Source organism: Ictidomys tridecemlineatus, chromosome 8 (assembly GCF_052094955.1).
Source record: "Ictidomys tridecemlineatus isolate mIctTri1 chromosome 8, mIctTri1.hap1, whole genome shotgun sequence".
Taxonomy (NCBI): domain Eukaryota; kingdom Metazoa; phylum Chordata; class Mammalia; order Rodentia; family Sciuridae; genus Ictidomys; species Ictidomys tridecemlineatus.
The window spans coordinates 105,203,376-105,217,390 of record NC_135484.1 but is presented as its reverse complement, the minus strand read 5'-3'; the positions used below and the strand labels follow the sequence as shown (position 1 = coordinate 105,217,390).

The following is a 14,015-nucleotide window of genomic DNA, read 5'->3' as shown; positions in this document are numbered from 1 at the left end:
TACAGGTAATCACTAAGAGATTGCAGACAGAAAGAAATCTCACACTTTTATAAAATATAGTACAGACAAACACTGAAAATAACTGATAATTAGACCTCAAGTGAGATGATTTGACAGTATGACCTTTTATACTTTATTCATCCTAATTTGCTCGATAATTAGGGTGGCCATCTGTGTTAGCTTATTTGGCTTTAATTAAAAGAAATATAAAATATGTATTTTTATAACAGAAAATAGTTTTTCAAGTTAGAGTCAGATACTCAGTGAAAATAAGCTTCTATCCTACACAGAAACAGATAGAGAAAATATCTCTCTTGATGATCACATTTCAAAGATGATTCCCACCTTCAAAACATCCTGGGTCTTAAAGCTGATAAAAGGCTATAATGTTGTCTGTATTCTTGATAGCTGCCATTCTGACTGGCATGAGATGAAATCTTAGAGTAGTTTTGATTTGCATTTTTCTAATTACTAAAGATGTTGAACATTACTTCATATATTTGTTGATTGAATGCATGTGGAGGAAAAGGCATACTCATACATTGCTAGTGAGACTACAAATTGATGCAACCAATCTAGAAAGTAGTATGGAGATTCCTTAGAAAACTTGGAATGGAACCACCATATGACCCAATATCCCACTCCTCGCTCTATACCCAAAGGACTTAAAATCAGCATACTTACAGAGATGTGTCCACATCGATGTTCACAGCAACTCAATTCACAATAGCTAAGTTATGGAACTAACCTAGGTGTCCTTCAATAGATGAATGGATAAAGAAACTGTGGTATATGTACACAATGGAATATTCCTCAGCATTAAAGGAGAATAAAATTATGGTAGTTGCAGGTAAATGGATGGAGTTGCAGAATCATGCTAAGTAAAGTTAGCCAATTCCAAAATACCAAAGGTGGAATATTTTTCTGATAAGTGGCTGCTGATCCATATGCGGCGGGCATGGGAAAATGGAGAAACTTTGGACAAAGAGGAATGGGGTGTGGAGGGGGTATGGGGTCAGGAAAGATGGTGGAATAAGATGGACATCATTACACTAGGTACATGTATAATAGCACATATGCTATGATTCTACATTGTGTACAACCAGAGAAATGAAAAGTTGTGCTGCAATTGTGTACAATGAATCAAAATGCATTCTTCTGTCTTATATACCTAATTAAAATAAATAAACATATAAATAATTTTTAAAGGCTATAATGGTTAATATTGGTTGTTGATTTGACTGAATTGAGAGATGCCTAGAAAATTGGTAAAGCACACATTTGGGTGTGACTATAAGGTTGTTTCCAGGGAAGATTAGCATGTGGATGAGCACTCTGAGTTGGGAAGACCCACTTTGAATATGGGTGGTTCCATACAATAGGGTGGGGGCTCAGAAGGAACAAAGAGTGAAATAAGGGGAAAGCTCTTTCTCTGGCATTCTCCTGAGCTGTTGCTATATAACCTATATGAATGGACTGGAATTGCTTCTGTATAGGCACAGCAAAAACAGTTCATATTTTTTATAAATGGCTTTCAATTCTGCAACAGTGACTTACAGACTGGAAGTATTGATATACTACAGCGGTTACCCAGGTAGAGGGAGAGAATATAGAAAAAGAGAAAAGATTTTGTTTTTTCCCCTATAGAACTGAGTTCAAGAGTTCCAGATACGAGCATGATAGAAATTTAGATTGTTACAGCTATATGGTGGCCTCTGGGTCAGATAGACTCCCTACCAGCTCCACCCCTTTTCTTTCATTTTTAAAGATCAGGAATTGGTAGATCTCTAAGTCAGGAAAAGACTTTAGTAAGGAAATTATAAAGAACAACAAGGGTGAACAACAAGGATGTATTCCTTTTTCCATTTGTAGACATGTACATTTCTATTTGCTTGTAGATGCAAGCTCCATAAGGAAAGGGTTTTTTTTTTTTCTTTTTATAATTCTTGGGTGCAAGCCATACTTGACTGCCACACATCCATTAGCGCTGTAATATAATATATGGAATATGCAGCATGTTCATTTTTAAAAATCAGGAAAATTCTGCATTCTAAAACCATGGATTTATAGTTCAGTTGAGGGATTAGGGAAAAAAGTAAATAAAACCTGCATATATTTTTAAGTAAGAAATTTAGGGGGATTTGGAAGATAGCAGATTAGAGGAATCCGTGCTCTCCTACTGCTCCTCTGTTCTAGATGCAAGCAGAAGGAGTACCACAACTCAGCAAGTTGGGTGACTGGGGAATTCACTGAAATTCAACACTGGACAGTAAAATAATCATAGAGACACAAAGCCAGAAGATTTGAACGTAGAACAAAAAAATAAGATATTAAGAGACATACTAACTGGGTTGGTAGTAGCAGGGGCAGCAGCATCAGCCCACTGCAAGAAGGAGGGGCACAGGGAATAGAACGAGAGGATATTACCTGAATAAAATCAGCTTGGGGAAAACTGTAGAATAGAGAAGGAGGCTAATCTTAAATGATTCAGGGAGGGGGGAGCAAGTTGATGATCTGAGAGTGATAAGAATAACTTGGCCAACAAGCAGAGAGTCATGACGGAAACCAACTGCAAGTGGAATAGCAGCAGAGAGCAGAAGCTGGACATTCAGGAGCCCAGAAAGGGCACTGCCAGCCTGATCCAGCAGTTCCCTGTTATGGGGTCAAGAATGCCTAGACCAGCAAGACTGAAAGAGATGCAGAGAGGATTGTGCCTAGGATGATCTAGGCTGGGGATATTGAAGGGAGAGAGATCCCTTTGTTGATGGTGACCAAAATGAGCAGCTGAGAAGATACCAGAAACTGGCCAGACAGGCACATTCTCTGGTCTGATCCTGGGTAATTCATATGCATGACTAGTGAAGAATTTGGAATTTGGGAGATGTCTCTGACACCCAGATATCCAGCAGAGGTCAGCATTGGTCTAGCAATGGGGTTGGGAGAGGGGCATGGATCTAATCTCAAATGCCTTCCAAGAAAGTTCCAAAATATAGCCAGAATTAAATTGCAGCCATTGGAACTTCCCATTTAGAACTCTGCATCAGCCCTGTTCTGGGAGTATATCAATTGCCAGCACTCTACAATTTATCCTATCCTGTACTGTGAGACCGAAAGCTTAGAGCTACCAAAACCAGCTTTGGCTTCAGGTCACACTGGCTAGAAACTTGATGAGAGACACAGAAAAAGTCAGATTTAACAACATGCAGTCCTTGATCAAAGGGTTACAGAGCCCAAAAAGAAAGGAAAAGAATGACACACAGCATAAGCAATATACATCCATCCTTCCCAACAATTTTGACCACTTTAGTGGAAATGAGGCCTTTATTTCTCATTAAGAACTTTTTTTCTATAAAATATTTGGGAATCAATCTAACAAAAGAGATGAAAGACCTCTACAATGAAAACGAAAAAACATTAAAGTAAGAAATTGAAGAAGACCTTAGAAGATGGAAAGAACTCCCATGTTCTTGGATAGGCAGAATTAATATTATCAAAATGGCCTGGATGGACATGGTGGCATATGCTTGTAATCCCAGTGGTTCAGGAGGATGAGGCAAGAGAATCACAAGTTCAAAGCCAGCCTCAGCAATAGCAAGGCACTAAGCAACTCAGTGAGACCCTGTCTCTAAATAAAATACAAAATAGGGCTGAAGATATGACTCAGAGTCTGAGTGGCCCTGAGTTCATTCCTCAGTCCTCACCTCCCCCAAATGGCCATACAATTAATAGAAATGCAATTTCTATTAGAAAAAGATTTCTTAATAGAAATACAATTTCTATTAAGGCTTGATGACATTCTTCAGAGAAACTGAAAAAGCAGTCATGAAATTCATTTGAAAAAATAAGAAGCCCAGAATGGCCAACATAATCCTCAGCAAAAAAAAAAAAAAAAAAAAAAGTAAAGCAGGAGGCATCACAATACCAAACCTTAAATTATACTGTAGAGCTATAGTTTTTTTAAAAAGGCATGATATTGGCACCAAAAGAGATATGAAGACCAAAAGTACAGAATAGAAGACACAGAGACAAACCCATGCAAATACAGTTATCTCATACTAGACCAAGGTACAAAAAAATACATTGGAGAAAAGATATCCTCTTCAACAAATGGTGCTGGGAGAACTGGAAATATATATGCAGCAAAATGAAAGTAAGCCCCTATCTCCCACTATGCACAAAAGTCAAAGTAGATCAAGGACCTAAGAATTAGACCAGAGACCCTCCGCCTTGTAGAAGAAAAAGTAGGCACTAATCTTCATCATGTTGCATTAAGCCCTGACTTCCTTAACAAGACTCCTATAGCTCAATAAATAAAACCAAGAATCAATAAATGGGATGGATTCAAACTGAAAAGCTTCTTCACAACAAAGGAAACAATCAAGGACATGAAGAGAGAGCCTATAGAATGGGAGAAAATCTTTGCCACCTGTATCTCAGATAGAACATTAGTCTCCAGGATATATAATGAACTCAAAAAACTTAACATCCAAAACAAATAAATAAATAAATAAATAATCCAATCAATCACTGGGCAAAGGAACTGAACAGACACTTCACAGAAGAAGAGATACAAATGGTCAACAAAATATATGAAAAAAATTTTCAACATCACTAACAGAGAAATGCAAATGAAAACCACATTGAGATGTCATCTCACTCCAGTCAGAATGGCAATTGGCATACTATCGTGATACAGCCACATTAATGCTTATAGCAGCTCAATTTACAATAGCTAAACTATGGAACCACCCTAGGTATCCTTCAACAGATGAAAGGATAAAGAAAATGTGGTATATATATAGAAGATAATATTACTCAGCCTTAAACAAGAATGCAATGATGGCATTTGCTGGTAAAAGCATGGAAATAGAGAATATCAAGCTAAGAGAAATAAGCCAATCCCCCCCAAACTAAGGCCAAATGTTTTCTCTTATATGCAAATGCTATTTTTTAATAAGGGAGGTGCTAGGGAAGAATAGAGTTACTTTGTATTAGGCAGAGGGAGTGAAAGGAGGGGAAGGGGAATAGGGGCACGAAGGATACAAGAATGAATAGGACATTATCACCCTATGTACATATATGATCACACGATCAGAATGATTCTACATAATGTACAATCAGAAGAATGAGAAGTTATATTCCATTTCTGTATGATGTGCCAAAGTACATTCTACTATTATGTATAACTAAATAGAACAAACTTTAAATAAAGAATATGAGTAACAATAATTGTTGGTGAGGATGGGGGAAAAAGGTACACTCATACATTGCTGGTATGACTGAAAACTGGTACAACCACTCTGTAAAACAGTATGAAAAATCCTCAGAAAACTTGGAATGGAACTACCATTTGACTCAGTTATCTCATTCTTCAGCTTATACCCAAAGGACTTAAAATCAGCATACTATAGAGACATGTCCACATCAATGGTCAGAGCAACCCAATTCACTATAGCTAAGCTATGGAACTAACCTAGGTGCCCTTCAACAGATGGATGGATAAAGAAAATGTGGTACACATATGCAAGGGAATATGACTTCAGCCATAAAGAATGAAATCATGGCATTTGCCAATAAATGGATGGAATTGGAGGCCATCATGCTAAGTGAAATAAGCCAATCCCCCCCAAAACAAAGGTCAAATGTTCTCTCTGATATGCAGATGCTAATACACAATAAAGAGGGGGAAGCAGAAGTTCATTGAATTAGACAAAGGAAAATAAAGGGAAGAGAGGAGGATGGGGAAAGAAAAGACAATAGAATGAATCAGATATAACTTTCCTATGTTCATATATGAATATATGACCAGCATAACCCCACATCATGTACAATCACAAGAATGGGAAGTTATACTCCATGATATGTCAAAATACATTCTACTGTCATGTGTAACTCAAAAGAACAAATAAATTTTAAAAAAGAAAGAACTTTTTCTTATTTAACTCCCTTTCTTATTTTATTTTGTTTTTCTTTAAGTTCTTTTCCATTCTGTGTGATTGTGTTTGTGTGTATAAGTGTGTTTCTGTGTGTGTGTACGCAGGCATGTATGTTATTGCTGTGCTGACAGATTTAATATTAGATTTAATATTACTTACATATACTTTTCCTATAATTTTTAAAATTTTTATTTCTTTTTTTACTTGGTTATTATTTGGTCTTGTTTTATCTTTAATGGGATAAAATTTTATGTGAGTTTGATTTGGTTTGATTTTTGTTTGCTTATATCTTTGATTTTGTTACTCTTATTATGACTTTTTCACTGTCTTCACCATCTAATAGCCAAGTTTTCTTGTTCCCTCTTCCTGTAGTTTATTACTTTAAGTATTTTTTATTCCTCCTTCTTTATAGCCATTACCTTCTACCACTATCCTGATTCTGCTCTATTCACTTCTTAAACATTGCAAACTTCCTCTTGCCTTCCCACCATATTTTCTCTTCATCTAAGGAACTGTGATTTCAATATCTAATAAAACTATTTAGTCTTATAATTCTACCACACTCATGTTCCTGTGGTTGTTAATATAGTGGACAATGTAGTTGACATTTTCTCTTCAATGTCTGATCTAATTCATAGCAGTTTATTGTTGGTACTGATGCTAAATGCTGACCCATTCCTCTTCAAATGATAACTAGTGTTATAGATGTCACAATAGGAACTGGACATTTATTTTAAGGCTGTGCATTGTTAGCTACTATTATTGCTTTTCTTGCTCCCCCTTTCTCTAAGTGGAGCAGGGAAGTGATTAGGACACTACAATCTCACAAGTTTACAGGGTAGATATTCTGCTGCTGAGCTACTCAGCCAAGTAATAACAAACCTCACTCCACATGCAAAGGAACCCTACTCAAGCTCTAACAATACTTCAACACATAGATTAAGGGAGACACACTAACTTGGTTGGTGGCAGCAGGGTCAGCAATGTCAGCCCACTGTTCTAAAACTTAAAAATGAGATGGACATTCACATATAAGAGGAGATACAACCCTCAAAATAGACAACTTAAAAAAAAATACCTCTCCAAGGCAAATCATGATCAAGTAGAAATAAGGAAAGAATAGTAAAAGCTATAAGAGAAAAACATCAGCTGACATTTAGAGACAAACCAATAAGGCTCATTTCTGATGTCTCAAATCAGTCTCTAAAAATTAATGAGAAGAGACAAAGAAGATATTCCAAGCCCTAAAAGAAAACACTTGTCAATCAAGATTGCTATATCTAGCAAAGCTATGTTTTAGAATGATAAAGGACATAAAAATTTCCATGATAAGGATAAACCAAAAGAATTCATGACCACTAAGCTAACATTACAAAAATTAACATATACTACACACAGAACCCAAAAACAAATCTCAAAGTTCACAAATGGAGGAAGTGCTTTAGAAGAGCAACTAATTATATTAAAATTAAGAATGAATTAAACATAGGAAAAAAACCCAAATGGCAGGAAATAACAAACATCTACCTATAGTAACACTGAGTGAAAATGCTCTCAATTCCCAAACTAAACGACATAGATAGGCAAAATGGATTAAAAAAAAAAAAAACAAGATCCAGCTGTATGCTGTTTGCAAGAGACTTATAGGTAAGACTCCCCCAGGCTGAAAGTAAAAGGATAGGAAAAAAAATCCATGGAAGTGAAGGCCAGAAACAATCAGGAGTATCTAGCCTCATACTCTCATACCTGACACAGCATATTTCAAGCAAAAACCCTTTATCAGAAGGGATAAAGAAGATCACTATGTAGTAGAAAAGGAAAGAGTCCAGGAAGAAGATAAAATGATAGTAAATATCTATTCCCCACATGTTGGTAAACCTAATTACATTAAAAATGTGCTTCTTGGCATTAAATCCCAGATAGACCCCAATACAATAATACTAGGTAATATCAAGATACTCCTTTCACTAATAGACAGGTAATCCAGCCATAAAATCAATAAGGAGATTTTCAACCTAAATAATACTGTAAATCAAATGAACTTTACAAACATCCACAGAATATTTTATCCCCAAACAGCTAAATTCACTTTCAGATCAGCAGCTCTTGGGAACTTTTCCAAAATAGACCATATTTTAGATAACAATGTAAGCCTTATCAATTGCACACACACAAAAAAATAAAACTATTGATTTAATCCTGTGCATTTATAAGATTATAATGGAATAAAATTAGCAATTAATAGCAAGAAAAGTTATAGAAACCACATTAACACATGAAGATTGAATAACATTCTTTTAAATTGAGGGAAAAAATCATGGAAGAAATGAGAAAAGAAATCAAGAAATTCTGAGAAACAAATAAGAACAGAGATTCAACATATCAAAGTCTCTAGGACAGTATAAAAGCAGTTCTAAGAGAAAAATTTATAGCATCAAGTGCTGACAAGAAAAAAATAAATATATAAAGATACCAAATAAATATGATAATGTTGCCAGGCCCTAGAAAAAGAACAAACTAATTCTAAATTCCATAGAAGACATGACGTAATTAAGAGTTAAAATTAATGAAATTTAGACCTTTAAAAATACAAAGTATCAATTCAACAGACTTGGTTCTTTAAAAAGATAAACAAGATTGATAAATCCTTAGCCAAACTAACCAGAAGACAGAGAAGATCCAAATCAACAAAATTAGAGATGAAAAAGAAGACATCACCACAGACACTTCTATAATCCAGGAGATCACTAGAAACTATTTTGAAAATTCATACTTTAATAAACTGGAAAATTGAGAACACACTGACAAATTTCTACAGATATATGACCTGCCCAAAATGAATAAAGGAGGATATAGAAGATTTTTACAGACTAATATCAAGCAATGCAATTGAAGAAGCAATTAAAAGATTTCCAAGAAATAAAAGCCTAGGATCAGATGGTTTCTCAGCCAATTTCTACCAGACCATTAAAGACAAACATGCACCCCGGTATTCCTCAAATTATTCCAGGAATAATTTGGGGACAGAATACTCCCAAAATACAGGAAGATTGAATAGTTCCAAATATATTCAATGCAGTCAGTTTAACTCTGCCACCAAAATAAGACAAAGACCCATCAAGGAAAGAGAACTACAGACCAATATCCCTGAAGAATATAAATGCAAACATCCTTAATAAAATATTGTAAACCCATTCAAAAACACCTTAAGAGGATAGTATACCATGATCAAGTGGTTTTCATCCCAGGGAATGCAAGATTGATTCAACATGCTCAAATCAATAAATACAATTCACCACATAAATAGAATTAAGGATAAGAATCATATGATCATCTCAATATATGCAAGCAAAGGCATTTGACAAAATCCTGCACCCATTCATGTTAAAAACATTGGATAAACTAGGGAGAGAAGGAACTTACCTCAATATTATAGAGGATAAATACGAGAAGCCCAAAGCCAACATTATACTGAATGAAGAAAATCTGAAAGCATTTTCTCTAAAAGCAGGAATAAGACAAAGATGACCACTCTCACTAATTCCATTAAATACAGTTCTTGAAGCAACAGGCAAAGCAACTAGGCAAGAAAAAGAAATTAAAGGGATACAAATAGAAAAGAAATCAATTTATTTATGTTGCTGATGACATGATCCTATATGTAGAAGACCCAAAAACTCCATTAGAAAACTTCTATAGCTGATATACTAATTTAGCAAAGTATAGGATATAAGATCAACAATCATAAACAAATAGCTTTCCTACACTCAAATAGTAAATCTGTTGAGAAAGAAATAAGGTGAACTATTTTGTTCTCAATAAATTTGGGGGAAAAAAACCTTGAATAAATCTAACCAAGGAATAAATCTAAGCAAGAAAGTGAAATGTCTCTATGAAGAAAACTACAGAGACTGAAGAAAGAAATTCAATTCCTTAGAAGATGAAAAGGCCAAAGATCTCCAATGTTCTTGGATAGGCAGAATTAATATTGTCAAAATTATTCTATTACCAAAAGCATTATAGAGATTCAATGTACTCCCCCATCAAAATATCAATGGCATTCTTCAGAGAACTAGAAAAAAAAGTCCTAAAATTTATTTGGAAGAATTAGAGACCCAGAATAGTCAAAGCAATTCTGAGCAAGAATAATGATGCTGGAAGCATCATAATACCTGATCTCAAATTATACTACACATTTATAGTAGCAAAAATAACATGGTATTGGCATTAAAAAAGACATAAATACCAATGGAAGAGAACGGAAGACACAGAGAAAAATCCACATGGTTTACAGACATCTGATATTTGACAAAGGTACCAAAACCATGACAGAGAAAAGATAGCCTTTTTAACATGGCTCTGGAAAAACTAGATATCCATATGTAGAAGAATTAAACTAGAGCCCTATCTCTCACCCTGAACAAAATGTAATAAAAGTGGATCAAAGACTTAGGGATTAGACCAGAAACCCTGCAACTTATATAAGAAAACGTAGGTTGATATTCCAACATACTGGCACAGGCACCCACTTCCTTAACAAGACCCCTAAAGCTCAAGCTCAAGCAATAAAACTAAGAATCAATAATGGTATCAAATTAAAAAGCTCTGCACAGCAAAGAAAATGATTTCAAGAGTAAAGAGAGAGCCTACAGAATGGAATAGATAAATCTTTGCCAGATATTCCTCTATCTGGAGATTAATATCCAGAATACATAAAGAACTCTAAAAAACTTAATACCACAAAAATAAATCACCCAGTAAATAAATGTACAAAAGAACTAACGAGACATTTCAAGGAAGAAGAAACACCAATAGTCAACAAATATATGAAAAAATGTTCAACACCCCTGACAATCAGGGAAATGAAAACCAAAACTACATTAAGAGTTTATCTCACTGTGGTCAGAATGTAATTATCAAGAATACAAATATTAACAAATATTGGCAAGGATGTGAGGAAAAAAGTACACTCATACATTATTAGTGGGTCTGCAAATTAGTACCACTACTCCGGAAATCAGTATGGAAATTCCTTAGAAAACTAGGAATAGAACCACCATATGACTCAGCTATCCCACTCCTTGGTACTTATCCAAATGAACTAAAAACAGCATATTAGAGTGACACAGGCACATCAACGTTCATAGCAACACATTTAATATATCCAAGTTATGGAATCTGCCTAGGTATCCCTCAATAGATAAATTAGATAAATGCATTAAGAAAATGTTGTATATGTACACAACAGAGTTTTACTAAGTCATACAGAAGATGGAATTATGACATTTTCCAGTAAATACGTGGAACTGAGAAACAATGCTAAGTGAAATCAGCAAGACTCACAAAGCCAAGGGTTGAATGTGTTCTCTCATGTGAAAACTGGAGCAAATTAAGGGGAAAAATGTGGGTGCGGCAGATCTTATGATAATAGAGGGAAAGATCAGTAGGGTAGAGGAAAAAGAGTGAGGAGGAAGGAGAAGGAATGGAAAGGGGAGGAAATGCAGAATGAATTTAACAAAATTAAGTTATGTACATATATAAATACACTACAGTGAATTCTACCTGTTGGGAATATCTATAAAGCACAAAAAACAATAAATAGAAAGAAGATCAGTAGACTAAGGAAGAGGAATTGCAGAAGGAAAGAGGAAGCACTGGGGACTGAATTGGAGCAAATTAAATTCCATGCATGTATGATTATGTTAAAATGAACCCTATTATTTTTTAACAATACTTTTTTTTTGTCCTGGGGACTGAATACAGGGGTACTTTATCACTTAGTCACATCCCCAGCCCTTTTTATTTTTTTATTTTGAGATAGAGTCATGCTAAGTTGCTCAGGCTGGCCTCAATCTTGCAGTGATACAGGCACATCCTGGTTCAGCCAGATAGTCACTGGAGGTATGCCCTGGAAGGAGATTGTTAGGCCCCATATCCTAATTGTTCTACCATCTCCCAGTAGTGCTACCTTGGGACCAAGCTCTTAAAACATGGGCCTCAGGGGAATAGTCAAGATCCAAACTATAGACCAATAATGTGTGTACTGGATTATAAAATGCATTCTCAAGTATGAAAATGAGCTTGGGTTTAGTACTTGCTGTGCCAAACACAGTAGATATGCCTTCCATAATGGTCTTGTGGACATCGGGATGAGAAAGGACAAATGCAAGTGTCCAAAACGCAACCTGAAAAAGAAAAACATATGTCAAAATTAGACTTCTTTGAAAGCAAACAAAAGCTACGAATGAAACAAATTAGGATAATGTCTAAATTAACCTTAAAAGCATGTTAGAAAAGAGCATCATTGAAGATGACTAGAATTTATGAACTGAAGAGGTGTCTTATATCTTCTAGATGTCAAACTTAAAAATTTATTCTGTCCTTATGGTTTAACTATATTGTTTATATAGATTCAAATATGTTCACTAAAAATAGAAAAAGCGAAATTTCTTTTTACTAATAAGCAACAAAATATTATATAGGCATGCATTAAATATTCAGAAGCAACAAATCATGACATTTAAAAATGTTAATAGAAAACAAAAACAATTTTCAAGATTAAATGAGCCTAAAATACAAACAAATTAGTAAATTTCACTTTTTGCAAACAAAACAGTAATTTAAAATAAGCCCAGGAATCCATATCTAAAATCTTATAAACTAAATGATGGTAGTGCTCTACATGAAAAATCAAATCATTTCACACCTGAATGCAATGGAACACAGTATATTTCCAAGTTATCTATTGGCTGATGGAAATTTTTTCATCTTTACTCAATAAATCATAAGACAAGATTATACTGCTATTCATCTTAAAATTTAACTTCCTACTCCAATAGATGTTTTTGTTTCTATTCTTAGGTTATACAATAAAGGAAATCTGTACAAAATCATAAAAGAAGCTTTGGTTTTCCTTTCAGTTTTTCTATAAGTATTTGTTGTAAAAGAAGTTTCATCTAGGAAAATCAGTCCTGAAGAGACTTCTTTCAACCTTCTTTCTCTTTTGTAAGGAACATTATGTACTTGAAATCATCCCAGTACTCCCCAGTGTGGTCAAAAGAGGAAGAGCAACCATCTGACAGGAAATGCTCACAGTTTCCCCTTGGTGACATTAAATTAATAGTGCAGTGATTTTATGTGTGTGTGTCCATGGTACTGTTTACATAAACAAGGTAAACAGGAGAACTCTGCTCTTGCAATCTTCGTGGGGCACAGTTCAGATTAGGAAAGCTCTACCTAGTTCAGTCTCACAGATGAAGAAAGAGGTACTCAGAGTTCTCTTTTCCTGTCTCTACACTCAGATCTTTTCTCCTTGAAGTGATGAACTACTGAATTTAATTAATAAGCACTCAGAGAGGACCCACAAGAGATGAATAAGAGGCACCCTGCAACCCCTGGTCCCCCACATAGAAGAAGAACCAAAGTAACAGGTGTGTAGCTGCATACTGAGATGAGTGACCAGAGGAGATTACTGGAATTCAACAGTTGAAAAACAGAAACCTTATAAAATCCAGATATCTGAGATAGCAGCATAGCAAAAGAAGCAAAATATATCCCAGCACTTGTTGATCCCACCACACGGCCAAGGGAGGGGGAGTCTCCCCTCCACAGGCTCAATATGAAAGAGAGTTCCTACCAAACTCTATCAGGGTGATACTGGAAAATCCTAGCTACTGGAGAGTTTTATAACCCTTATGGGTTTATAGCCTGAATAGAAAAGAATCCTGAAATCTGCAAGGTAGCCAGGCTTTTGAAAAGGAATTCATTCTATCTACTAGTGAACACTTAGAGTGCCATAGCCAGGAGCCATCTAGAGACGGGACCTAGTGTCTGAATCTGGACACCTCCAGGATCAGAAGCCACTCTATATTTCCATCTCTGGTGTGCCACAGACATTCCACTGCACTGGCTCCACAGGTAGATGCCTCGCAAACCAAATTAGGCTCATCAGAATGACTCTGAACAAACCTACTGAGAGTACTAACTGGAGGGGGCAGGTGTTGCAACTCTGATGGTCAAGTGGACTCTGCCCTCAAGAACCCAGGGATTAGGGAACCAGCCTTCTGAGACTGCAGATGT

At 35.5% G+C, this 14,015-nt stretch overlaps 1 protein-coding gene across 2 annotated transcripts in view; it reads right to left on the bottom strand.

Annotated features, from left to right (window-relative positions):
• Positions 1 to 14,015, bottom strand: part of Cyp39a1 (cytochrome P450 family 39 subfamily A member 1) — a 116,390-nt gene that overhangs the window by 74,615 nt on the left and 27,760 nt on the right. For both annotated transcript variants that reach the window (XM_021721848.3, XM_005318608.5), the window contains exon 7: positions 12,031 to 12,121. In XM_021721848.3, the coding sequence (XP_021577523.1) occupies positions 12,031 to 12,121 (91 nt within the window). The remainder of the gene's footprint in view (positions 1 to 12,030; positions 12,122 to 14,015) is intronic.